Consider the following 26783-nt stretch of genomic DNA (forward strand, 5'->3'; position numbering starts at 1 on the left):
TGTCCCTTCCGTCGCGACGGAAGGTAAGAAAAATATCACCGTCATAGCCAGTCTTGGTCAGTAGAGCGCCCCTAATGGAAAGTTGGGGGCCTGCAGGAAGGTAAGAAAAATATCACCGCCAGTCTTGGTCAGTAGAGCGCCCCTAATGGAAAGTTGGGGGCCTGCAGTCCCAGACGGTTTTGAGCAGTCTGTACTTTTAGGCTCCTCTTGGTTGGCAACAAACGCCAGTGTACTGTTTCCAGTAGTTTTTTGTGTAAATCCGTAGCTCAGTTTGCTTTTGGGGAAGATGATGCTGTGGAGGGGTGCATATAAGAAAAGTTGCATCAGATTGTGGAGCGTGCAAGTTCTGCCCAGGCACACGATGCTCAGTGCTCCCTTAGGATTTCAGCATCTTTACTTCCAGATTTGCCAACAGCCGCAAAGGAGGAGAAAGAACCGAAACACCGCTGGAGTTTCTCCCCCCTTGGTTAGTGCAATCTGAACGGCAGCTAACCTTGCTTGGATAGTAGGATTTCGCACAGGGAGGCCAGCTGCAGTTGTGCTTACGGTTTGGGGTCTTCCGTGCCTGGAATCCCTGTGTGGCAGCTGTTTTTCTCTGGCACTTTGCCTTTGCTTCTGTTCTGGGAACGCTGCAGCTTCTTTAGTGTTTAAGTGTGCTTAAATCTTCCCTGCTTGCTGAGGAAACACCGGTGAAGGGGGGAAGCCGAAGAGAAGGGGGTGGGGTGGGGAATTTGATGCAGTTGCCCTCTGGGGCATCCTCCTGTTCTGGTGGAAGTTCTGCTGGTGGAAGAACACAGATTGGTGACTTCACTAGATTTCCCTTCTTCACCATGCCTCTTTATCAAGGGGAGGGAGTGTCTGGCAGGGCCTTTTTGTCATCGCAGAAGGTTGCTATAGGCAGGGAAGGTTTGTGTCCTTGGCTGTCTTAGGCTCACGGTTTGTCAGATCCAAGCATCTGCGCACCGTGTGGACTTTTAAGATAGTAATGGCCTTGTCGTGTTCTCCTTCAGATCCCTGCAAACCTTGCCTACCAGTCGCCTCACCCTGCGAAAAGGCTGCTCCACTGTCTCCAGTTCTAAACCACGAGGAAGAACCAAAAGAGGCAAGTTTTTTTAAAAAAAAATCTTTATAGGAAAAAATGTATTTGGTCAAGCTAAGCTTTGTTAAAAGAGCATCTTTTGCTGAGACAAACAAACAAACAAAAAGGGTAAGTGGATCATAATTGTTTTGCTTTCAGGAAGGTCAGACTGCCTTGCTTGTAGCAGATCTGAACAAGGCAATGCCCATGGAAGTCTATGTTTAATTAGTAGCAGCTGCTGTCATTGAAACCGGAGCAGCACATGATTGCTTGGGGTCTCCCTCTGTAAAATCCAGTCCCCATCATTTCTATTACATGCTGTCCCTCAGAATTTTATCACATCCCAGTTACCAATTAGTTTATTATTTATTACTTTAGATTTGTATCCCGCCTAGCCAGGGCAAACTGGCTCAAGGCGACGTACACGATAAAATAGATAAAACAATAAATACAATTTATATATATGTTAATGAATACAGATGGCGGTTGTTAGTATATATGGTCCGAAGCAAGAAGGCCATGCTCCAATGTTGTGACGTAGGGCTGTAACATGTTCAGTTTCCGATGGCTCCAGTGGCAGCTCCTAGTCAAAGACCTGGTGGAAGAGACCATTGAAAGCAGAGCTACAAAGACTGATCCTCGCTAGGAGGACATCCATTCTCCCAACCAGTATATTTAGGTTCTAACAAGCGGTTTTCTCGCATCCAAGGTTCTCTGAGACATCAATCTGTCAGTAACACAGCTGGCTAAATTCAGAAACTATTAAAACTTGAGTTGTTTCCCCTCTATTTTCTACAAACTCACGGGTAGGAGATCATAAGAAAAGCCATGCTGGGTCAGACCATTGGTCCATCTAATCCAGCACCTTTTCTCACACAGTGGCCCACCAGTTCCTCTGGAGTGCCAACAACAGGCCAAGGCCTTCTCTTGTTGTTGCCTCCTATCACTGGTATTCAGAGGTTTACTGCCTCTGTACATGGAGGTTCCCTTTAGTCACCGTGGCTAGTAGCCACTGGTAGACCTATCATCCATGAATCTATCCAATCTCCTATTAAAGCTTTCTATGTCTGTGGCCATCACTACATCAGGATTGCCACTTTCTAGAAGGTCAGGGAAATGAAAATTGGTCAGGGAAAGTCAGGGAAATCGGTCTGAAGTCAGGGGAAATCAGGGAAATTGTGATTAAAATATATCCAAGCAGTGGATTTTTGACCTGCTGCTGCAAGAGCACGATCTCTTCTTGTGGCAACTGGAATAGAGAAGTAGCAGAATACAAGTAGAACTTAATGATGCCCTTTCCCAACCATTTTAGATAGAACGTTTATATAATTTTTAGTGTACCCTTAAAACAATAACCAAAATGTGATGTCATTTATTAGCATTCAGAGTTTACTTGAATTGAAATGTGTATCTTGGTGTAATTTTTGGTGCAATTGCAAAACATGTTGCTGCAGTTAATGTTAAAGAAGCTGATATTAAATCTCTATGACAAATATTTTTGCAGTTGAGACTTGTGTAGTTGTAGAGTGGAATCTTACCTTGCATTAATGCAATACGACCAGTGTTCCCTCTACGCTGAGTTAGTGTAAGCTAGCTCACAGTTTTTTAAGCCTCTGGCGCACACATTCTTGCCCTCACTCAGGAAGGATGGCTCCGGAGCAAATTTAATTTATGCAGTAGCCAAATCGCTGGCTCACAACTTTCATGCCAGTAGCTCACGAAGTAGAATTTCTGCTCACAAGACTCCACAGCTTAGAGGGAGCATTGACCTATTAATTTTTTAACTTGTGGTTATATTTGAATGGTGGTCAGGGAAATTGACAAATGTTGGTCAGGGAAATGAAAAATAAAATTTTAGTGGCAACCCTGTTAACATCCTCTGGCAATAAATTCCAAATTTTAATAACTTACTGTGTAAAAAAACGATTTTCTTTTGTCCTTTCTGAACTGACTGCCCATCCGCTTCATTGGATGCCCTTGAGGTCTGCTATTTTGGGAGAGTAAGAAAAAGTTCTGTTTGTCAACTCTCTACCTCCCCATGCCCAATTTTATAAATTTTTATCACATCCCCCCTTAGTTGTCTCTTTTCTAAACCGAAAAGTCCCAGACGCTACAGCCTTTCCTCATAGGGAAGGTGTTTTAACCCTCTTGGTGGCCCTCTTCTGTACTTTTTCTGGCTCTGTGATGTCCTTTTTGAGATACAGTGACCAGAGCTGCACACAACTGAGGCCTCACTATAAATCTATACAGGGGCGTTCTAATAGCAGCTGTTTCATTTTCAATCCCTTTCCTAGTAATCCCTAACATAGAGTTTGCCTTTTTTGCCACTGGAGCACACTGGGTTGGCACTTCCATTGAGCAATCTACTACAACCCCAAGATCTTCTTCTCTCTGAGTCTCAGCAAGTTCAGACCCTATAGAGCAAAGTATGATCAGTGTTACGGGTGTGAGACTCAGACTCCTCCGGATTTCAGCACTCTTTATGCAAAACTCCTCCACAAGGTTATGTTAAAGTAAAATGTACTGCTCGGAGATGACTTTTTATTATTTTGAATTAATAGTAATATTTGGAACTGTTATAGTATTACATATATGGTGTATAGTTGGAATAGATTCAAAATATTCTTATTTCTATCATCACCTTGATGATGGTGCTGTAATCTTAACTGCTTTGTTAAAACTGTAAAAGGGGAGCTGGAAAACGAAGCATCTTGAAACGTATTTTTTAAAAAAGAGTAGAGTATATCAAGAGAAGACTACTAAGGGCCAGCTCTAGCTTCCTGTAGTCCTGTATTGGAGAGTTGCTGTCACTCGATCACTCTGTTATCGAACTCTTCTTCCAGGAGTTCAGGGCAGCATACATGATTCTCCCTTTCATTTTATCATCACAAGAACTGTATGAGATTGAAGAGTTTATGTGACTGGCCCAAGGTCATGTAGCAGGCTTTATGGCTGACCCAAAATCTCCCCTGTCCTTGTCCAACACTCTTAACTACTGTACCCACACCGAAGGACATGCACACTGCCACCAGTAACACTCCCACTTCAAAACAGGGCAACTCTGAGGCCAGTGGCTCAGGAGATTTGAGGGTGGAACCTCGGACGTCCACTAGACTCTTCTGGAATGTGCTGGGGTTCCGTGGCAGACGTGAAGGAGTTGTTCTGTGGTTAGGCCTCCTTGATCCGATAAAGTTTTAAAGCTCTAGAACCTACTACTGTGTTCTGTTGGTGATATTCTGTGTTTGTTTCGGCAGGACTCGAAGGACTCCCTCACAACAATGCCCTGCCAAATGAGGACTCCAGAAGCCCGTTTTTTCCCCGATCCATTCCTCCCCGATCCATTCCCATCAGAAGAGAAGACACAAGAAGATGCCATCCCTGAGGATCAAAAAGTCACAAGCCCAACCGCGCCACTCTCTCCAATACGGTCACAGCCAGTTGCCCTTCCCGAGAACGTCTCGCCAGCATCACCTGTGAAATCAACACCAGCATCTCCCACGTTACCGACACCTCCGCCTGCGACCCCCCCGCCTATATGTTCACAGCCTTTGCCCTCTGCCGAAGCATCCATTCCATCTCCAGTGGAGCCACCCGTCTGTTTTCAGCCAGTCCCAGCCTTAACCTCTACTCCTTTGGCCAAACTCGCCCTGAAAAGTCAAGACGGTGAGATGGAAAGATTGGGGAGCCCTACCTCAGCCGAAGAAGCCTTGAAACGTAATAACCTTGTGGAGGAGTTCTGGACGAAGAGTGCTGAAATCCGGAGGAGTCTGGGTCTCACCCCTGTGAACAGAGGCAGGGGGGAGTCAAGCTTTAGTACCATCTCACCCCTTGCGTCTAGTCCCCTCAAATCGTATACTCCTGATGGTACCCCAGAAGATAAGGGAATCCCTCTTGTAAAACCACAGCCAGCCCCCCGAAAGCCAGTCACACCCAAGCTGGATGAACAGTTTTCTCTGCTGACACCGAAGTCCCCGTCAGAGAGAGAGCTGAAAAATTCAAGCGACGTCAAGAGAGACCTGTCCAGCAGTTCTGGGCTTGGCCTTCAGGGCAGCTCTTCCAACATGAGAACACTAGCCAGCCAGAGTTTCAACACTTCCGATTCCACCATGCTCACTCCTCCATCCAGTCCCCCTCCTCCTCCACCTCAAAACGAAGAGCCGGCCACACTGCGAAGGAAGAGGCATCAGGCCACTTGGCAGAACGAGGCCGAATCGAAGCCAGCTTCCGAGCAAACGCCTCTTCCTCCACCAGCAAATGAGCGTAACAGTCCTGCCAGGGATCCACCCCAGCCTTCTCGAGAGGAGGTGCGGAAGTCGTTTGTGGAGAGCGTGGATGAGATACCGTTTGCTGACGACGTCGAGGACACCTACGACGAGAGGACCGAAGATACGAGCCTTCACGAAAAGTACTACACGCCCCCTACCAGCCGGTCAAGACCAGAGAAACCCCTTCACCTACATTTGGTGAAGGAGAACGGTGGGCCGCCATCGATGGAAGGAGGAAGCCAGCAGAAGAGAGGCCTGCCCCAAGTCTCCATGGAAGCGAAGGAACTAGCTGAGGAGAGAATGAGAGCTCGAGAGAAATCCGTGAAGAGCCAAGCTTTGCGTGACGCCATGGTTAAGCAGCTGTGCAGGATGAAAGATCTGGAGACGGCCAATGCTGCCAGTGCCACCAAATCTCACAAAGCCTCGACTGTGCCCTCAAAGACCAAAGAGCTGTTTTTCGAGTCCCCGAGACACGCGAAGGTGGGTGAAGTCCCCACACTGAAGCACGAAGCCAGTAGTGAAAAGTTCTTCTCGCCCTTTTCGGATATCAGTGGGCGCGATGCATCAGTCACCTCCTCAGAAGGTTCCGGAGGGAAGAGCAAGAAAAGGACTTCTCTCTTCTCGCCTCGTAAGAACAAGAAGGAGAAGAAGTCCAAGAACGACAGCAGGGTCTCGGACAAATCCAGCAGCGCGGCTGAAGAAGCCACCAAGCCCAAATCACTGTGGAAATCTGTGTTCTCCGGTTATAAGAAAGACAAGAAGAAAAAGGCAGATGACAAATCTTGCCCAAGCACACCTTCCAGTGGGACCACAGTGGATTCTGGGAAACATAAGGCATCTCCACTGGTTAGAGTGGCAGGTACGGTACCTTTTCCGCATTCTACTGCAACTGAGGAGTTGTCTTTGGTTTCTGCCATACGTAGCATGGTGTAGTGGTTAAGAGCAGTTGACTCTAACCTGGAGAAGTGGATTTGATACCCCAGTCCTCCACATGAAGCCAGCTGGGTGACCTTAGGTCAGTCACAGTTTTCTCAGAGCTGTCCTCTCAAGAGCAGCTCTCTCAGAGCTCTCTCAGCTCCACCTACCTCACAGGGTGCCTGTTGTGGGGAGAGGAAGGGAAGGCGACTGTAAGCTGCTCCAAGACTCCTTCAGGTAGTGAAGAGTGGGGTATAAAACCAGCTCTTCTTCATATGTTGCAAGTATTAGGAAATGCCCCTTTGTTCCCTCACAAGAGGTCTGATGGTACCTTGCAGTAACCCTCTGTTTGGCCTCATGTGGCACTCCAAAAGCAGGTACCAAGTGCTATTGGTCTCTCACCTCACATAAACACATGAAGCTTCCTTGTACTGAATCAGACAATTGGTTCATCAAGGTCTGAGGAGGGGCTGTGGCTCTGTGGTAGAGCATTTTCTTGGTATGCAGAAGGTCCCAGGTTCAATTTCCAGCATCTCCAGTTCAAAGGGTGAGATAGGAGGTGATGTGAAAGACCTCTGTCTGAGATCTTGGAGAGCTGCTGCCATTCTCAGTAGACAGTACTGACTCTGATAGACCAAGGGTCTGATTCAGTATAAGGTGGCTTCACGTGTTCATGATCGGTGTTGTCTACTCAGACTGACAGCGGCTGTCCAGCGTCTCAGGTGGAGGTCTTTCACATCACCTGTTGCTTAGTTCTTTTAGCTGGAGATGTCAGAGATTGAACCTTGGACCTTCTACATTCCAAGCAGATCCTCTACCCCTGAGCCAAGGCCCAGACTTTAGCAGTATGTTCTCATTGGGTGGGAATGATAATGGAGATATGTTCAAATCTTCCCAGTTTGTGTTTTCACTTTTATATGTGATAAGGAAAGAATGCAAAGAGAATGACTTGAGGCTAGAGTGCTTCCCTGCCTTATTGTGCAATGAAATGATGTAATATGTTTCTACCTGGAGGTTTTGTGGGGAGAAAGGATGGCGATAGGTCTTTTTGTCGCTGCTAGTGCTGGCCTCTGGCAAGCAACAAGGTGGCTACTGCTTGGTGCAAGATGTGTACATTGCGAATATGTTGTGGCTCTTTTGCTTTCAAAATCTGGAAAGCAAGCATTTTTGAGAGGTGGATTGGTACTATTGAAAGCTTTTTAGCTTGACAAGCAGCCTTTGCCTCTGATTCTCAGAGCTGAAACAGACATATGGTTAGTGAAGGAGTCTCTTGTTACGTGCCAAATGAAGAAATGGAGAACCCCGTATCCTGCTATGGCATTCTAGTTAGCCCAACAATGAAACTACAACCCCCCACCCCCCATCTTAATAGCTGCACTTCTAGCTCCAACAGTTGAAATTGGTTTCTTTTAAAGAAAGATTCACATCAGTGAAACCAATTTCAACTGTATATATATTCTTGTATGATATGAAGCCTGTATATCTTCAAAAGGAAAAATTGGGTACTGTTCCTCATCCCAGTACTAGCCAAGCATAAGAACACAAGCAGAGCCCTGCTCGATCAGAACTCTGGTCCAGCGTCCTGTTTGACACAGTGGCCAACCAGTTACCCTGTGGAGGTTAAACAATAGGGCACAGTGGCCAAGGACTTCCCCTGGTGTTGCCTCCTAGCACTGGTATACCGCCTCTGAACATGGAGGTTTCCTTATGTCTCCATGGCTAGCAGCCACTGATGGACCATAATTGGAGTTTTCTGTGCTCCTTGTGTTAAAGGTTACCGTCCTTCAGTCAAACAGGAGAAAGGTAGGATCTGCTGAGGGGCATCTTTTCCTCCTCTGCTGTGGGTGGTTGAGAAGAGGAGGCGTAAGCAAAGAAAGCCGGGAGAGAGGTGCCTGAAGAGAGAAACCCAAGAGAAGGCAGATAAAAAAAGAATAATTTCCAGTAGCACAGAAGTTTACTAGAGATTCCATAATAATTTTGCATCCAGCCTAAGCCCTGTGTTAAGTGATATATACAAGCCTGTATTTTCCGCATGTACTTGCAAGGGCTTTTAAGATCTAAGTGTCTAAAAATAACTGAAAATAAAATATATATTTGGGGTGCTAAAGGCAGCTTCCTCAATTCCTGGGGTGGGGGAGGTGATAACACCGATAAAATAGCCCTCTCATCCAAAGCATTATGCACACATGTGGAATGAACAAAACTACCCAGCGACATCACTGCTCCATGGCTAATCAGGGGCAGCCTTTTCTTTTTTCAAAAGTCCCAGAGTATGGCCTTGTCTTACAGGGCATGGTTATATCCCTGGGCGTTGGCTGTTTCTTCCAAAGCTGTCCGTTTTCCTGCCATTCCTAGCCTGAGAGAGAAATTTTTGGAGGCAGCAATCAATGAGGCACCACCCCCCGCCCCCAACTCTGAGTCAAGCTAACTCTCTCAGAGATTAAGGACGTACTGTCTCTCCTATACAGTCAGCTTTGCGTCAGATGTTACGGGCTGGGATCAGTAGAATTGGTCCCTATACCCTACTATATTCCTCGGACACATGTGCTTTCAATTTAAAGTAGCCGTTGGATGATCACAGGAAGAAAATTAGAAAGTGGAGTGGGTGTGAGAGCTCTTGTCAAACGCAAAAAATAACTTTCTGGGACGGTGTTGGATCCCCAAGCATCGAGAATAAATGATGACACTTTTAAAAGATTAGGTTATCAATCTATACCATAAAGGCAAGACATTTGACAAGTGGTGGAGGAGGGAAAGGGACACTCTTTTGTTCTTTTTGTTCGCTTGCTTTTTAAAACAAGGTTCTAGTGCTGTACTCAGCTTGTGCCATTTAGTCTGAGAAGCCCTTGTATCCTGTCACTACACAGCGGAAGGTCCAGAAGGAGATGTACAGGTCTGGCATCCACTGGGAGGGGGCAGTGGGCACGTCTTAGGGGGCCTAGCGCCCCCCCCCCCCGGCTAGCTACAGCCCCGACAGGAAGGGAGCGGAGAGAATGCTGTAGCCCTGTTTGCCGCTTTTAAGGCTCAAATCAGACAAAATGCTAGAAGATCCACAACTGGAGCATCTCATCATTGTACAAAGGTAGACTGCAGCCAGCGTATCTGGATCAGTGCTTCTATGCAAATGGCTTTCATGGTTTTGCCAGTTGAAGTAGACATACCCTCTCCTTCCCGGAGTGATCTTAGCCCTGGAAAGTATTTTAAAAAGACAAGTATGCTTTCTTTGCCTGTCTCCCCCCCCCCCTTTCAGCTCTCAATAACATCCTGGGGAAGGGGCCAGTTTCACTGGGGGCTGAGCTCAATGCCACAGGCTTGATCTGACTTGGGATCCTTTTGGCTACATGCAGTGTTCCCTCTAAGCTGAGTTAGTGTGAGCTAGCTCACACTAACTCAGCTTAGAGGGAACATTGGTACATGTCAACTTTAAAAAAACCCACCAAGGAGATCTGATTGTGGGTCTTCCAGTATCACATCTTGTTTGGCACTTACAAATTGAAAGAAGTTGTGCTTCCCAGCCTTAGAGGGAGTGTATACCCTTATAAAGGACTCGGCTAAAAAGCAAAACGATGACCAAGTGGCAGAGCATTGTCCCAGTAGAAAAGGGCACTGTGCTCCACTTGCCGTACAAGCAGAGGGTTGCATGGTACGGCTGTAGACAAGGAAGTGCCCAGGAAGATGGATTGTCTCACTACACTGAAGTGCCTCTTCTCTGGCTTTGCCACCTGATTGGTGTCTCCTTCTCCTAGCAGATTTGCAGCTGCGTCGGCACTTAAGCTTCTCAGAGGATTCTGACCTCTCCAATGATGACGTCTTGGAACGCTCTTCACAGAAATCCAAGCGAGAGGTAAGGTTAAACCGGGTGTGGAAATGTGCTCCTTCAAAGCTGGGAAGGCCCCCCCAATCTTAATAGTTAATGATGTGGTTAATTTCGATGTTTTTTTAACTGGTTTTGCTTCTGTGTTACTGGGCTGAAAAATTAAACCTGGAGGTCAGCACAAAAGGTCAATTCCTTCTAAGACCCAGTCTCCTGCTGCCACGGCGCATAAAAACTGTGCTGTGCTGTTGTTTGATATGTGGACAGCAACCCAGATTGACAGGTCGTTGGGTGGAATATTAGGCTTGATAGATGAGTGTTCCAGTTCTGCCAAAGCCTGTGAACTCTCTAGATGGCTTTAAGCAAATAACTGTCTCCAGGGGTGTCCTTTTAGATTGGGGAGGGGAACAGAATTTTTTTTAAAATAGGAAATTGTTTTTGTATGTCTTGTATGTTGTGGTGTAATTATTGTAAGTGGCTTTGGGCTACTTTACTGAAAAGCACAGTGAAAAATGTTTTAAACAAATCTTCAGCAATGTTTGTGCTTGGATCGATTCAAGAGGAACTTTTTCATATCTGCACCTGCAATGGTTGGGTAAAAAACAGTCTGTTGGCCAGAAATGTAGGTACTTTTAAAGTGCTATCCCATGTGCTCTGAAACTTGGATACCCTTTTTAAAATGGCACCTGTCTTGTCAGCTTCAGCCATTCAGTCTGTGACATGGGAGTAGCAGCAACATATTTCATAGTGTTGAGAATAGGGGAGTGCAAAAATGTTTTGTTTTTCCCCCAATTCAGGTCTGTTGGACCCAAAAAATATCAGTATTACGAATTGGGATTTAGGTAAATATTTAGGAAACCTGAATTTATTTGGCTCCATTATATTTTAGGGGGACTGTCCCCCTAGATTATAATGGAGAAGGGATTTAAAGTTTAAATCTGCAGTCTCTTTAAATGCCTTCTAGTTATGCCTGAATAAAAGCCAAATAATATTGGCTTTGATTCGGATGCAGCTATTTTGGTAGCTGAATACAGATCTCTGATAAAGGTATAATGATAAGGTATTTTTCAGGTATTTATTCAGCTTGGTATATACCAAGCGCACACCCCTAGTTGAGAATATTGTGAAGAATGTTGTCCTCTGCAAGGTGAGCACTTGGAACACAAGTTGGGAGGTCTTCGTTGGCATATCAAAACCAATTAGTTCTGACTTGTTTGAAGAGGGCAGTGACCCAACAAAGGAATGTGGGTGTGTCTCATGCTCACCATCTGAATTTTTATCTCTGGTTTGCACATCTGTAGCTTCATTGAACTGTTTTGTTTTTTAACATTGAATCTCTTCCTACTTCTCACATGCTTGCTTTTAGGTTGTTCATGGCAGGTACCGTGTTGCATCTGCAATGCAAAGGCAGGAGGAGGTACTTGGGGACATTAGAGGAGATGTTCTAGGAAGGGGAGATGATGGGTTCTTGATCAGTCATGCTGCAGTCTTTGTTATATTGCTGTTCAGAGCCTTGGAGCTGCTCTAAAGGTTCACGTGGCCACTTAGCACGAACCGCTTCGCCCGCGTTTGCGAACTGTGTGATGAAAGAGTGGGATGGTTTCCTCTCCAAAGAGCTGCTGCATGGTGGTGATTCTGCTGCCCTTCAATCAGCACAGCAAAAACTTGACTTTGAGTGATTGGCCCCAAGTTCAAAGCTGCTGGGTGTGTGTGGGGGGGGTGTTTCCTCCTGCTTTCCCACAGCGCTGTGGTGCTTCCTTATACAACCAGGGTTCTCCTTGACTTCATCTGTGGTCTTTCCCAAACCTGCTTTGCTGTGATATTTTGGGAAAGATCACAGGCAAGCCTACCGGCTGGCTGTTGTATAAGCAGGAAAGTCCAGATTTTCTCAGTCCAAGACGCATAGCAGCCATTTTTCCAGCTCCAGTCACCACAGCACTCACCCCACCCCATGTGTCACCGGGGGGGGGGAGAGGGAGAAGGGTTTTCTTTTTAAATCAATAGTTGGCACATTGTTATAACGGTATATCAGTATGTCCATTACTGGTCAGAAAAACCTCAAGAAAATTCCACCCTTTCCCCCATGGTGCGGGTCAGGGGAGATGGCCACCAAGGCAATTGGCGCAGGGAAAATGCAGGGAAAGCTGCCCTCTGGAAGGCCCATTGCCACCACACTGCATTGGCAGCAACAGTGACCCCGGGGCCTCCGTAGGGCAGCTTTGCCATGTGGTAGAGGCTTCAATCATGGAGGAGCTGCTATTATTACTATGCGTTGAAAGAGTGGAAATATTCTGTCTAGGGTTGCCAACTTCAGGTTGGGAAATTTCTAGAGATTTGGGGGTGGAGGAGCCCAGAGAGGTTGTGGTTTGGGGAGGGGGGGACCTCTGTGGGGTATAATGCCATTAACTCTACCCTCCAAGCCAGGCTTTTCCTCCAGGGGAACTGATTTCTGTCGTCTGGCCCCACCTGGACACTGGCGACCCTAATTCTGTCCATGTGCCCCTCCTGTTTTCCCCATCAAGTCGCAGTCAGACAGAGGCTGTTTGCCACCGCATGCCTCTGCGTAGCGACCCTGGTATTCCTTGGTGGGCTCCCATTCAAATACTAAACCAGGGCGGTCACTTCTTAGCTTCCGAGATCTGATGAGATTGGGCCAGCCTGGGCTATCCGGGTCAGGGCCCAGGTACATTACAGGGGCTAAACTAAACCAGATCAAATGTTCTTGACACTGAATAAGGGGCTGTCTAACTCACAGTTATGGGATCAAGAAGACTTACAGGATTGTATTGGTCGTGATTGTAATCACGAGGGAGAAAGCCCAGGGGGTGGTGGGGTGGCAGCGGGCAGTCGCATGGCCCTCCCTCTCCTACTTTCTCAACCTGCAGTTAAAAGAACCCCATCTGATACTTCCACACTGCTCCAGGGTCCATGCCGGCAAGTCGTGGGAACAGAAACAACAGAGTGGATTGGTAGTTTGATTTTGTTGCTAATCTTGAATCAGAGAGCAGGATCCTGGGTTATATTTCCCAAAACAGCTGTTTCTATTTTCTTCTCTGTGCCACTTGACTGATCCGGAACCCATCGGACCCTGCCAAGACACCTGACAGTCTTCTTGTTGTGACACCCTTAACCCTCTTGCTTCACTTCACGTGGCTTAAAAGGAGCGGTTGTGATTAGCTCATGAGTTTTGCCTGACTCACTGCACTAGAAGCCGCTTCTAAATAAATGCTTGTGACATTTCTTGTGGGTGTGTGTGTTCCTAGGATCTCTCGGCAGTGTGTGTAACGTGGTGGTAGTGACGCGCTGATTTGAGACGGTGAACTCCTCAAAAGACGTGTTTCCTTCTGTGGTGACTCGTAGAAAATGAGATTTTACATAAATGCCTCGTTTTAGTTTTCGTTTCCTATTTGTGGTTTGTTTGGTTTTTTTGCTTTTAGATAAACGGAATGTCCTGCAAAACTAGTTAGGGGCACGCATTGTGGCACTAGGCTGTCCGTGTGCTTTGTGATTCCATAAGCCAGGCCGTGCATTTGCAAAACTTGGTGTTGGGCATAAAGTTCAACATCCTGAAAATCATTTTTTTGTGTTTTTTTTAAAGTCCAGTTTGTATCCTTTAAGATTTTGCAGATGGGGAATGCAAAAAAGGCTATCCAAGCGTTAGGAACAGGGCTTCAGGGTTAAGAAGCAAATGTGAAGATAGATTTTCACATACATGTTTATCGGGACAAGGAATATAGCAGCGTTGGCCACCTGCAACTTTGCATATCTGTGTGTACAAAGGCGTAGTGTGGAGGACGGTAGATGTCTTTTTAAAGTGTGACTCAGCTTACTTGAGCAGGTTGGTGTTCCCTTTCAGCTCTTTGCTGAAATCAAAATCTGGCCCCAAATACCTGCATGGGTAAAATTGGTTTCGTGTTGGCCTGCAGAACTTGCAGAATCCCATGCTGGACAAATCCCACCCCCATGTGGCTTTTTCTTTTCTTTTTTTTGCCATTCCAGACAAAGACCGCAAGGTGGGGGAGAGGTTTGAGCAGGGAGGGGGGAGAGTTTGGATTAGTGGGCTCAAACTGTGCAGGACTGATCCAGTCTAGTACTGAACTTGCCCGAACTCAGAATTTGCCTAGTCAAAGTCTCCCCAAAGTAGGGAGACGTCCCCAAATGGCAGTCGCCATGCGGAATCTTGTGGAAGCCAGTGTTCTTATTCTAGCAATCAGGTTCCATTATGCATTTTCAGACCCTGCAGGATTCACCCCCCCTACATAGTTCCATGTTGCATTTCAAGCGGCCTTTGTGTTATTACTGTGCATTTTGTGTTTCAACGTTTAACTGATTTTTGCTCCATTTTATGTGTGTTGTGTCTTCCCCCCCCGCCTTTGCTATTCCTCTCCCTTCCTCCTCCCCCCCTTTTAAAGTCGATTTACGTACCACACGCCTTGGCATTCAAGAGGTCATACGCATCAAAGGTAGTGTCTCCATTCTCATTGATGGGCCATGGTTGCATGCATTCCCCTTACTAACCTGCCAGAACCATAGTCTGCACCCCCATCTCCCTGCCTTCACGTGTACTAACAACCCCTAACTGTGCATGTATGAAACCTTTAACAGATACAGACCAGCTAGCCATCGACAAGGAAACCCCAAACCCCAAATATTCCTGCCAACTTGAAATGCATGTAATATATGTATCAGGGAACCAGCAAGCAGAACCTCAGTTTGCTCTTGTAGATTTTCCAGGTTGTATGGCCGTGGTCTTGGCATTGTAGGACCTAATGTTTCGCCAGTAGCTGTGACTGGCATCCTCAGAGGTAAAACACAGAAAGATGGAGTACTCTCTGTGTCAAGAGAGTGTTCTGCCTCTGAGGATGCCAGTCACAGCTACTTGCGAAACGTCAGGTCCTACAATGCCAAGACCACGGCCAGACAGCCAGGAAAATCTACAACAGCTAATGAACTCCGGCAGTGAAAGCCTTCGACAACATATAGAACCTCAGTTGTTGTCTTCAGAACCACTTGGGGTTGGGATTTTTTGGTGGGTTTTTTTGCTACAGTTATATTTCAGAGGGCTGTTTGCTAGACAGAATGGGGGTTGACATTCTACTCCTCTTCTGCCAATGAGTTCGTGTGAACCCAAATTTGTCTGTGGGACAGCTGGTCTAAACAGACACACTGATCATTACAACCTATAGACAGATAATAGTAGTTCACTGCAAGCATATCTGCATTTTTTTAAAAAAAAATTAAGGATAAGAAAGTTTGTCTGTAAAATCTCTGTTTGCCCTTGCAAATCTCCAAATCGCCTGGTTGATTCTGAGCTCCTGATGAAGCCCAAATTGTAATCCAGGTTTGTTTTAGGAAGCTTGTGCTGATTTACATAAGGAATTCTAATTCTTTGAGAGGGATGAGAGGCTTGTAGCAGAATTCTTAGTGCCCCCAGTAAGTAGTTCCCAAGATTCTTTGGGGGAAGACAAGCCAATTAAACTGGTATAAAAGTCTGTGCATACAGAAATCCACTCTGCCCCTTTGATTGCAGCGTTGCTTTTTGTATTACTGCTTTATATGCGGAGATCTGCGCTCCCGCTGAGGGTGTGTAATTTGTAATGTGAGAATAGTCTTTGAAATATCTTTTGGGCATAGAATGTGCCTCTGGAAGGCCCTACGCGTTTCCAGTTTCAGAGACATATTTACTACGATCAAACAGAGTATTGGATGACTGTTCTCACCTTTTAGAACATGAGATGCCTGCACTGCCTAGCTCATAGAAGGAATTCACACATGAAACTGCCTTGTACTAAATCAGACCTTTGGTCCATCAGAGTCAGTATTGTCTACTCAGACTGGCAACAGCTTTCCAGGATCTCAGGCAGAGGCCTTTCGCATCCTCAACTGCCTGGCCCTTTCAACTGGAGACGCCCGGGATTGAACCTGGCACCTTCTGCATGCAAAGCAGAGGCTCTTCCATTAAGCCACGGCCCCTTCTCATATTTTCACGTTTCAGTGAAAGTTAGTCTGCTGTTACAAAATGGTTGTCTTCACAGGGGAGTTTGGATCTCCACACATCAAAGTGTGACACTGGAACCAGCCCATGGTCACAGGTTTCAAGAAGTCTTGAGAACCGAAGAAGGGGGGCAGTTTACTCATTTGCCTTTCTGATAGCCATTATGTTTCCTTTATGTATTTTTATGCCGATTGGCTGATGTTAATATACCAATGGAACTGGGTCTCAAGGATTTAAAAGAAACAGGCTCAGTGGAACACTGAAATTGTTTTCTGGTGGTGTGGCAACTTCTGGGACTAGTTACCCTGGTGGTAACTATAATGGCCTTCTCTTTCGTCCCTCCCCGTTTCAGGATTCAGCTCCACTGAGCTAACTGGATTCCCTTCTATAGTGGTATGAAGGCTGGGAAATCTCATTGTTGGAGGGTGCTTATAAATCATCTTCTATGCTTGTGGCAGTGAGAGACCTGCTCTCGATGTTATATTTTTATAGATACACCAGAAAACACATAACGCACCTGTCTACTTTCAGCATTGACAAGTGAATTCCTAAACTAAAAAAAAGGGGGGGGGTTGGTAGTAACACTTCTTCTCTTGGAATTAATTGTTTCATCATCGATCTTCTGTACAGGCATACCGTACATGGGGACTGCGCATGAGCAGGCCTGCCATTGGATAGGTCTTTACAGCTAGATGCCTCCAAGGGGTGCTGCACACTGGAGTCAGGAGCTTGTTCCTGCCCAGGGACTACGTGCTCCTGCACAGCAGTGCCCCCTACCTTCAGTTCCTCCTTTGCTGCCGAAGGAGAAGGTCGTGTTTTTGGAGTCTCCAGCTACAGTTGAGAGGATTTTTTGTCCAGAGTTGTTGAAGCTACATAAGAACGTAAGAGAACATAAGAGACGCCAATGTTGGATCAGGCCAAAGGCCAATCCAATCCAACACACTATGTCACACAGTGGCCAGAAACACCAGTGGGGCCAGGACATTAGAAGCCCTCCCACTGTTGACCCCCCCCCAAGCACCAAGAAGACAGAGCATCACTTGCCCCAGAGCCCCTATCTATACCTTGTGGCTAATAGCCACTGATGGACCTCTGCTCCATATGCTTATCTAATTCCCTTTTGAAGCCGTCCATGCTTGTAGCCGCCACCACTTCCTGTGGCAGTGAATTCCATGTGTTAATCACTCTTTGGGTGAAGAAGGACTTCCTTTTATCCGTTCTAACCCGACCGCTCAGCAATTTCATGGAGTGCCCACGAGTTCTTGTATTGTGGGAAAGGGAGAAAAGTACCTCTTTCTCTACCTGCTCTATCCCATTGCATAATCTTATAAACCTCAATCATGTCTCCCCTCAGTCATCGTTTCTCTAAGCTAAAGAGCCCTAAGCGCTTTAACCTTTCCTCATAGGGAAAGTGTTCCAACCCTTTTATCATTCGAGTTGCCCTTTTCTGCACTTTTTCCAAAGCTATAATATCCTTTTTGAACCCCTTGCTACCTGTTCTTTGCCAGAACTTTCTATGAAGGTGTGTTTCTTAGTAGCTGTTACCTCAGCCAGGACGGTGCGTGAGCCAGCAGCGCTTCAGATAGAGCCCCCATTTTTGCAGTTCTTTCCTGAAAGGGTAGTCCTTCAACATAGTTTTAGGTTTCTTCCTAAGGTAGTTTCTAGGTTCCATTTATCCTGAGATATTGTTTTGCCCGTATTTTTTCCTTCACAAAGCTCTAAGAATGAGTGCTCATTGGATTCTTTAGATGCTGGGAGGGTATTATTCTTTTACCCCAAGACCACCCTGGAGTTTTGCAGGGATAGAGCCCTGTTTGTTTGTTTTAGTGGCCCTAAGAGAGGTAGGAGAGCATCATCTCAGTCCCTGTCCCGATGGATTTTCAAGACCCTTAGGGTGTGTTATAATATGGACAAATGGCCATGCCCGTTGAACATTCATGCCCATTCCACTAGGGCACTGGCTTCTTCCGCAGCTTTCCTGGATGGAGTGTCTTTGACAAAGATCTGCGGAGCTGCCACTTGGTTGTCGGCAAACATAAGAACATAAGAGATGCCAATGTTGGATCAGGCCAAAGGCCCATCCAGTCCAACACTCTGTATCACACAGTGGCCAAAAATACCAGGAGCCATCAGGAGGTCCACCAGTGGGGCCAGGACATTAGAAGCCCTCCCATTGTTGACCCCCCCCCCCAAGCACCAAGAAGACAGAGCATCACTTGCCCCAGAGTCCCTATCTATACCTTGTGGCTAATAGCCACTGATGGACCTCTGCTCCATATGCTTATCTAATTCCCTCTTGAAGCCATCCATGCTTGTAGCCGCCACCACTTCCTGTGGCAGTGAATTCCAAGTGTTAATCACTCTTTGGGTGAAGAAGTACTTCCTTTTATCCGTTCTAACCCGACCGCTCAGCAATTTCATGGAGTGCCCACGAGTTCTTGTATTGTGAGAAAGGGAGAAAAGTACCTCTTTCTCTACCTGCTCTATCCCATGCATAATCTTATAAACCTCGATCATGTCACCCCTCAGTCGTTGTTTCTCCAAGCTAAAGAGCCCTAAGCGCCTTAACCTTTCCTCATAGGGAAAGTGTTCCAACCCCGCTGCATGCTGTGGGTTTGACAGCGCTAGACACGTTTGTACATCACTACACTTTGGATCTGCAGGCGAGACATGAGGCTCAAGTGGGCAAGGCAGTTCTTCATTTGCTGTTCAAGTGAGGAGCCCACTGCCTGGTGAGTAGCTTGCTAGAATCCCCATGTGGGTCTGCACAGAAGATCGATGATGAAAACAAAGTTGCATTTACTTGTAACTGTTGTTCATCGAGTATCTTCTGTGCAGGCCCACATAACCTCCATCCCACCCCGCTGCATGCTCTAGGCTTTGACAGCGCTAGAGGTGCTAAAGGTAGGGGTGTGCTGGTGTGCAGCACCTGGGTGGGAACAAGCTTCTGACTCCAGTGCACAGCACCCCCTGGAGACTTCTAGCTGTAAAGACCTATCCAGTGGCAGGCCTGCTCATGCGCAGTCCCCATGTGTGCCTGCAGAGGGTAGTTGATGAGCAATAGTTACTGGCAGTGTTCCCTCTAAGCTGAGTTAGTGTGAGCTAGCTCAGTTTGGTGCTAAGGGTAGGGGTGTCCTGGTGTGCAGCACCCGGGTGGGAACAAGCTTCTGACTCCAGTGCGCAGCACCCCCTGGAGACTTCTAGTTGTAAAGACCTATCCAGTGGCAGGCCTGCTCATGCGCAGTCCCCATGTGTGCCTGCAGAGGATAGTTGATGAGCAATAGTTACAGGTAAGTGCAACTTCATTTAATTCTGACAAGATGTCTTCAGACACATGCTGCTCCAATGTCTTTAAAGTTGCAATGTGGACTGCAGTTCTTTGTGGTCAATTCAAATTGCAAAAGTGTAGCCAAGCTACATAATCAGCAGGCCCGTAAGATGCATCCACGCCTGGATTAAACCATTAAAGACTGCTGTGTCGAGGACTGCATGTATATAGGTTCCCCTACATAAGTCAAGAATGTCAACCTTGTCTTTTTCCTGCCATTCTAGTTTGATGTGCTGAGAACTGATTTTTTTTCCTTATGGAGGATCACTCAAATATTGACCCTCCCATTTGTAGACTGAAGTAAGAGCACAGCAGTCAAGCGGGTCTTTGCTGATCCTGTGTTTCAGTTCCCAGTTTTGTTGCATATGCAGGCTGAGTGGGCCCGTGCACAGGTCAGCACACGGTTAAGTGGCTTCTGTGCCAGTGAGCGGTTGAATCTCATAGCTCGTACACACTGGCAGTGCAGTCCAACCGGAGCATCACCCTGCGCTGTTCTTTGCACAGATTTACTTGGCCTACTTCTCAACATAGTTTGGTCATGAGGATGAGTCCCCTGGGTGCATTGATGTATCGCTAAGGATAAACAGACACCAAGGATTGTGTTTTTAATAAATTAAAGAAATCCACACATATTCTATACCGAGGACATGCTGATAAGGGCATCGGTGAGCCGATGCAGTCATAGCCAGAAGCACCCTATAAAACCACTTGCTTTTGCACCCTTTTTTTCACGCTTTGAAAAAGAGAGCGGTGACTCACGAGAGCTCATGCCCTGCCACACATTCTCTAAGTCTTTAAGGTGCTACTGGACTCTTGCTCTTTTCTGTTCGCATCCCAGTTCACGCCTCTGCCTTTGTGTCTCAGTTCCCCACAAGGTCTAGTTCCTGCAGGGTTAGCACATATGTGGATGGGCAGCTTGCCTGGGGAACCTGGCCAGTAGCACAGCATGCTAGGAAGGAAGGGCCAGATGATGATGGCATGTGCTGAACCGGGCTTCTTTCTGTTGCCACAGAGGGCGTACACGGAGGACGAGCTCAATGCCAAACTGACCAGGCGGGTGCAGAAGGCAGCCCGCCGACAAGCCAAGCAGGAGGAGCTGAAGAGGCTGCACAGGGCCCAGATCCCCCCCCCCCCCCGGACGTTTTCTTCCATTCTTCCAGGAAATGTCTTCTGCAGTGTGCATTGGAAAAGCTCATCGTATTCCTATGTTGGGCGGACTGCATAGGCCTGTGTTGTGTTTTAGTACTCATGTTTTAGCAGGCGTTAAAAAATTTGTTTAAATATTTATTTGATGCGGTAAAAAGATATAAGTGTATCTCTGCCTGCCTGCCTCCCTTTCCGAGCCCTAGTGTATACACGCCTACAGTAGGAATCATTCTCTTACTGTTGCTAACTCTTAGTGTTGCTAATAGTGCTACACTTGTAAAAGTTATATAGGACAAAATTTTCAAACAGTAGGAGGTGCCAGAAGAAAGTGACACATATGTGTATATTTCTTCCTTATACTGATCCTACCAAGCCCAGGAGTGTGGTTTTTTTTTTTTTAATTAGAAGAAGATTTGGGTTTTATACCTGGTTTTTCTCTACCTTAAGGAGTCTCAAAGAGGCTTACCATCACCTTCCTTTCCCCTCCCCACAACAGGCACCATGTGAGGTAGGTGGGGCTGAGAGAGTTCTGAGAGAACTGTGACTGGCCCAAGGTCACCCAGCAGGCTTCATGTGGAGGAAGAAGAGAAGAACAGTAGGTTTTTATACCCCACTTTTCTCTACCATAAGGAGTCTTAAAGTGGCTTACAATCTCCTTCACTTCCTCTCCCCACAACAGGCACCTTGTAAGGCAGGTGGGGCTGAGAGAGTTCTGAGAGAACTGTGACTGGCCCAAGGTAACCCAGCATGCTTCATGTGGAGGAAGAGTGGGGAATCTCCAGATCAGAGTCCACCATTCTTACCCATGACACCATGCTAGGATCCTACCAGTTGGACATCTGCAGATTATGGGGATCTATGCTCATATTTGTGTCTCTGCTTCCACAGATTATCCAACGGCAGCTGGAGCAGGTAGAAGAAAAGCAGAGGCAGCTGGAAGAGAGGGGAGTTGCTGTGGAGAAGGCCCTTAGGGGAGAAGCAGGTACCTTCCAATATTTTGTGTTTTCTTCTCTCTTTTTTTTTCTTATTATGTTTTGTTAAAAAGGTTGTCTGTTATCTATAAACCAGGCCCCCATCTGAGCGGCAAAGTTTTTTTTTGTTTTTAATTGATCAGTGTGTTCATTAAAATTCACCGTTCCCCTTCTCTACCTCGGCCCCCTCTCGCCAGTGAGCCATGTACTGCAGCAAGTTTTTCCCAGCACAGTTGCATTTGATCTGCAAGTACCACTTGCCATGTCAGCTCCAGAGCCAAAAAATTGCCTGGTTATTAGTTACATCATTGCAAAAAGTTGTAGCAAAGCTTACAGATTACCTGACTCTGTTGATATTCGTTTAGGTAATAAAACTCGTCCTACCAGGGATGCCGCCTCCCCTTTCCGAGGGAAGCTCGAAGGGGGGGTGGGATGAAATGGATACGCTGTGTGGTTTTATTCATTGTGCTGGTAATCGACATTAGCACCCTCACAAGGGACCATCACAGAACAGCGCCAGCAGGTACCACGTGTTCTCTGCACAGCACTGCACAACCACAGTCCCTCTCACCGAGATATGCAGAGCAGAAATTTGTAACGGTGCGTGAACAGGTTTTCATCATCTCCTGCCACGAGCTATGTACCCTGGATGGCTAGAATTAATCAGTGGTGTTAGGAATTAATGTAGATGAAGAGGTATTAGACATTTCGTCATACGCAGGGCTGCTGATAAAATTAAATGGCATCCCCGTGCCTGGTTCTCTTCCCCTTTTAACTGTAACCTGTATTGAAGTTCGCCATGGAAACGGATGTCATCATGCTTGTTTCCCCGTCTTTTTTCCATTTTGGTAGCTGTCATTGGTGGGAGAAATTCACAGCGTGGTGGCACTGCATCCCCATTGGGTTCTGTCAAACAAGAACAAGGCAGAGAACTAGACTCTGGGATGCCTTGTTCAGTGGCAGCCCTGTGTCTTGCTGCGACATCTGATTTTGCTGTCTTCCATGCCGGGAGAGTGTACTTAAATAAATGTTTTTTTAATGATGCTCTCAAAAGCCTCTCCTTCCTGTCCTGCAGTCCTTGCTCTATTTTGATCCATGTATGCATACAGGTAATTATTAATTCAGCCTCTAGTATTCAAAAGAAGCTACAGGGTTTTTTCCCATACAAGTTGGGAAGCATAATGTGACTGCAGTAGCTTCCCCTATATGGCTCGGAATAACCTTTTCTGTTTTATTTGACACGTTGGAATTTCCTGTGGGGACTGTATAGGAGTATCAGGAGCCAGCCAATATCATCTTGCTGCTACTGCAGGATCAGTATGTTAAGAACAAATCGTATTATATAAATAACAATACACTTAAAGATACAGTGTACTTATTTCCTTTCAATTTATTTCATAACTCTTCCTGGCAGTCTCCTGGCAGGTAACAGCCTGTCTCACGACACACTTAGCAATCAATACTGAATTATTTGAATGCAAACCCCTTTCTAACCATGGGCTACAAAATGCCACCCCAGTGATGCCATTTTAAAATGCTGAGAGGGTCCGATCCTGATCAGACCACGGCACAGCAGGCTGAGACGCTCGTCCCCCTTATCAAGTGCTGAAATAGATGCACACATACACCATGGCTGTTTTGGCATTAGAAAAGATGTGGAGGCACGGGACAAAAGCGCCGCACTGTGGGCCTGATCAGGATCTGGCCCTTGCGACATCTTTAAATGACTTTAAAACAGCTGCAGCATCCTTGTGGTGGCCACGGGGACACCATCACATCTACTTTGGCCCTTAGAGAAGGCTTTAGTGGCCTATGGAAAGATACTGAGGCTTTGATGACTCTTACTGAGTGAAAGTTTCATGAATGCAGATAAAGGAAGTGATCTCAGTTGAACTTCACCCATTTGAGGTTTAGAGATCACAAGGGGAGGGGATGTGGCTTAGTGGAAGAGCCTCTGCTCTTCATGCAGAAGGTCCCAGGTTCAGTCCCCAGCATCTCTACTTAAAAATGACCAGGCAGTAAGTGAAGTGGAAGACCTTTGCCTGAGGCCCTGGAGAGCCACTGCCCATCTGAGTAGACAGTACTGGCCTTAATGGATTCAGTATAAGGCAGCTTTATGTGTGAGAACCAGCACCATCTGGTTTAATGTGTGTGTGTTCTAGGTAACCCATCCTTGTCAAGAGCCTGTCCTCTTTTTAAGGGAAACCCCGCTAGAACTAAAACAGACATTAATGTTTTCCAAACATTGGGGGTAGCACCCTAGCAGCCGACTATTCAAACATACAGTTTTTTTCCTGTCTGATAGTAAGCTCTGATTAAAGTGGTTTTGGGAGGATTTCAGAGCAATTCTCGCTCAATGAAAGAGAATCCACTTTCTTGGAAGGGGGTGCAAGTCCTGTTCATTCTGTGGCTACTAAATGGAATTACTAGCTCACAAGTGTCCCATGATATCACTGGAGAGAGGTCCCACATACCCCAGCCTAATTCCAAGGCTACCTTTGCAACTTCATTAAAGGATTTTTTGAAACAAAATTTAGCCAGCTGAAGGACGAGCGAATATGCACGTCAACACATATCTGGGTCTTTTAAATAGCAATAATACAAGGCTACCCATTCACATGTGCAGCTGCCTACTTCCATCTGAAACAGCATTTCCTTGTTTTGTTTTGTTTTAAATAAATGAGGCTTCAGAGTTCATTCTCCTTCTCTAAAACTAGAGCAGATGTCTTCTGAAATTTCCATTAAAAAGGCAAGCAAGGCTCCCAGTCTCCGTTCTTAAATTTCTCTGGAGAGACGGTGAGATAGCGAGAGGCTCCTCTCTATCCCAAAAGGGACACAGAGGAGCATCTCTCTGGAGGAGTTTTCATCTGTCAGTTGTGTGGTAGTGAGGACTAAATAGATCAGAAACGGTTGTAAAATCTCTGTTCATCCATGGACAGATCTCTGACTTGCCAAACAATTAACACCTTTGTCATCATTTGGGCCTTTGCCTATTTATTTCTTTTCCTGGTTCTCCTTGCCACTCCCCAATGATGCCACCTGAGACTGAAGAGCTTTACGGACACTTGGAAGCTCCTGCCTCAGTGGCAGCACGTTGGCAAACCCAAAATGACTAGGAATGTCTATGGATAACTTGTGGGTCGAGGTGGAAAAGATTGGGGAAGGGGACTAAACTTAGACTTTTCTCCAAGGACCTTGTAGTCATTTCTGCTTGTGAGTACCAGATTTGTTTTTGAAGTCAAGGTTGGGAATTCCTAAACATTTGGCAGTACGGAGAAAACCTCAAATTTCAGGATCCTGATTGGGAAAAGATCTGGGCTTAGGAGAGAATCTCAGTCCCTCTGCAAGATGGAACCCCAGACTTTCATGTGCTTCTTTTGCCGTACTTTTAGTGTCGTCAGTAATTTTCAGTGTCTTTTATGGATTCAATCATACCATTTATATGTACCCTTCTACAAAAAAAACACTGTGGATGGCTTATGATGAAATCTGAACAACTAACAGAATTAGTAAAAATTAATAATACATTAAATTTAGCAAGGAACTGCAACCCCGCAAAAGACTTAAAACAGCTGCAGTAACAACATCCATTATCTTAAGAGACCCGACAGCACTAAAAAGTAGTGCTGGTAAAACCAAACAAAACCCCCCAAAACCCTGGAATAAAATAGTTCCTTTTGGGCAGGGAAGGTTCTCTCCATACTCTCATATGACCTCCAGTTAATGTTCTTGCCTCCTACATAAGCTCCAGTATCAGTCAGTTGAACAACAACAGTCAATCAAAATGTCTTAACAGCTGACAGGGGTCTAGATTTGACCACTCCGTTCAGCAAAGATTAAAGCCTTCCTCCAGCCTTCCTCTTGTTGAAGAGCCACTTAAGCTGGCAGAAGGCTCATTAGGTGTGAAGGTGGTTCAGACTTCATCACACAGAGTAGTAGGATGCAGATCAATGTATAAAGTGAGACAGGTGCTTTCGCACATGCTAAATGCTAAATCAGGGGTGTCAAACTCATTTGTTATGAGGGCCGGATCTGACATGAATGAGACTTTGTTGGGCCGGGCCATGTGTGTCATAAAATGTAATGCCAGGTAGCGAAGGTATAAACTTTATAAAGGGCACAAACACAAAGATTTTTTTTTACTTAAAATAAAAACATGCTTAAAACATTAGCACTCTGTGATATTTTGTTTATTTAACAGTGTCTGATAACTGACATCTCTTGTTCTGAATCATTGCATCAAAATGTCTGTGCCGTTGCAATCTTGAGTATGCTGTTCAGGTGTGTATCTGTAAGCTGCAAGCCTGCTTTTGATTTATTGACATTCACCACAGAAATCTCACGTTCAGAGTTCTGAGTCAAGGACCCAGGTTAAAACATGAAATGGCTGAGCGAGTGAGAGAGTCTAGCAAAGCAAGCTATGATGCAGCAGCAGCAGCAGAACTGGAAGCAGGAGATGGCCAGTTCCACTGCGAGCCTGATAGAAGCCCTCTGGCGGCCTGATCCAGCCTCCGGGCCGCATGTTTGACACCCCTGTGCTAACTAATGCATTTTCAGTCCACTTCAGCGACTGCTTGCAAGTGGATTTTGCCATTTCACACAGTAAAATCCAGTTACAGAGTGGATTGAAAGTGCACTATTTAGTGTGTGTGAAAGCACCCATGTGTTAACGATAAGGAAAAGGACTCACCTGCTCATTAAACCCCCTTTCCCCAAAACTGGTCTTTCTCCAGTTGCTGACAGTGGGTTCCTTGTACATTCGTGTGACTTGGAAGCTAAGATCATCTCACCAAAGACTATTTTCTGCATATATGTTGTGTTCCACTTTCAGATGCTCTATAACGTGAGGTCGATGCATATATGTCTCTCCTACCCCGGGGGAAAAAATGTCTCTCCTACCCCACATAGTTATGGTGAAGTAAACATTGTGTGCCCATCTAGTAGTGCACACACAGCGTACATGCATTTTACCTACTATGTTAGTGTTGTATATTTATATAAAATAGTCTTGTGCATGAAGCACAGTTGTGTGATACAACTCTGTTGGGCTTATTTTGTGATTAAAAAAATATATTGTAGGCAATTAGGAAGAAAAACTGTCCAGACATTTTGGGATGTAAGGCAGAGAATCCATGTGGCACTTCCCATAGTAGTAGAAACGGTGGTGGCAGAAAATGCCATCAGGTTACTGCCGATTTGTGGTGACCCCTGTGGGGTTTTCAAGGGAAGAGACATTCAGAGGTGGCTTGCCATTGCCTGCCTCTGCATAGC

The 26783-nt window shown here is 46.0% G+C and overlaps 1 protein-coding gene across 1 annotated transcript in view; it reads left to right on the forward strand.

The window, feature by feature from the left end:
* Window positions 1-26783, forward strand: part of LOC107114958 (protein-methionine sulfoxide oxidase MICAL3-like) — a 125270-nt gene that overhangs the window by 69904 nt on the left and 28583 nt on the right. The window contains exons 14-21 of the mRNA XM_015416565.1: window positions 1-23; window positions 404-470; window positions 1011-1102; window positions 4333-6202; window positions 10008-10102; window positions 14485-14535; window positions 20408-20510; window positions 21425-21523. Of these exons, the coding sequence (XP_015272051.1) occupies window positions 1-23; window positions 404-470; window positions 1011-1102; window positions 4333-6202; window positions 10008-10102; window positions 14485-14535; window positions 20408-20510; window positions 21425-21523 (2400 nt within the window). The remainder of the gene's footprint in view (window positions 24-403; window positions 471-1010; window positions 1103-4332; window positions 6203-10007; window positions 10103-14484; window positions 14536-20407; window positions 20511-21424; window positions 21524-26783) is intronic.

The sequence above is a fragment of the Gekko japonicus genome, unplaced genomic scaffold, assembly GCF_001447785.1.
Source record: "Gekko japonicus isolate JY-2015 unplaced genomic scaffold, Gekko_japonicus_V1.1 scaffold3477, whole genome shotgun sequence".
Classification (NCBI taxonomy): Eukaryota; Metazoa; Chordata; class Lepidosauria; order Squamata; family Gekkonidae; genus Gekko; species Gekko japonicus.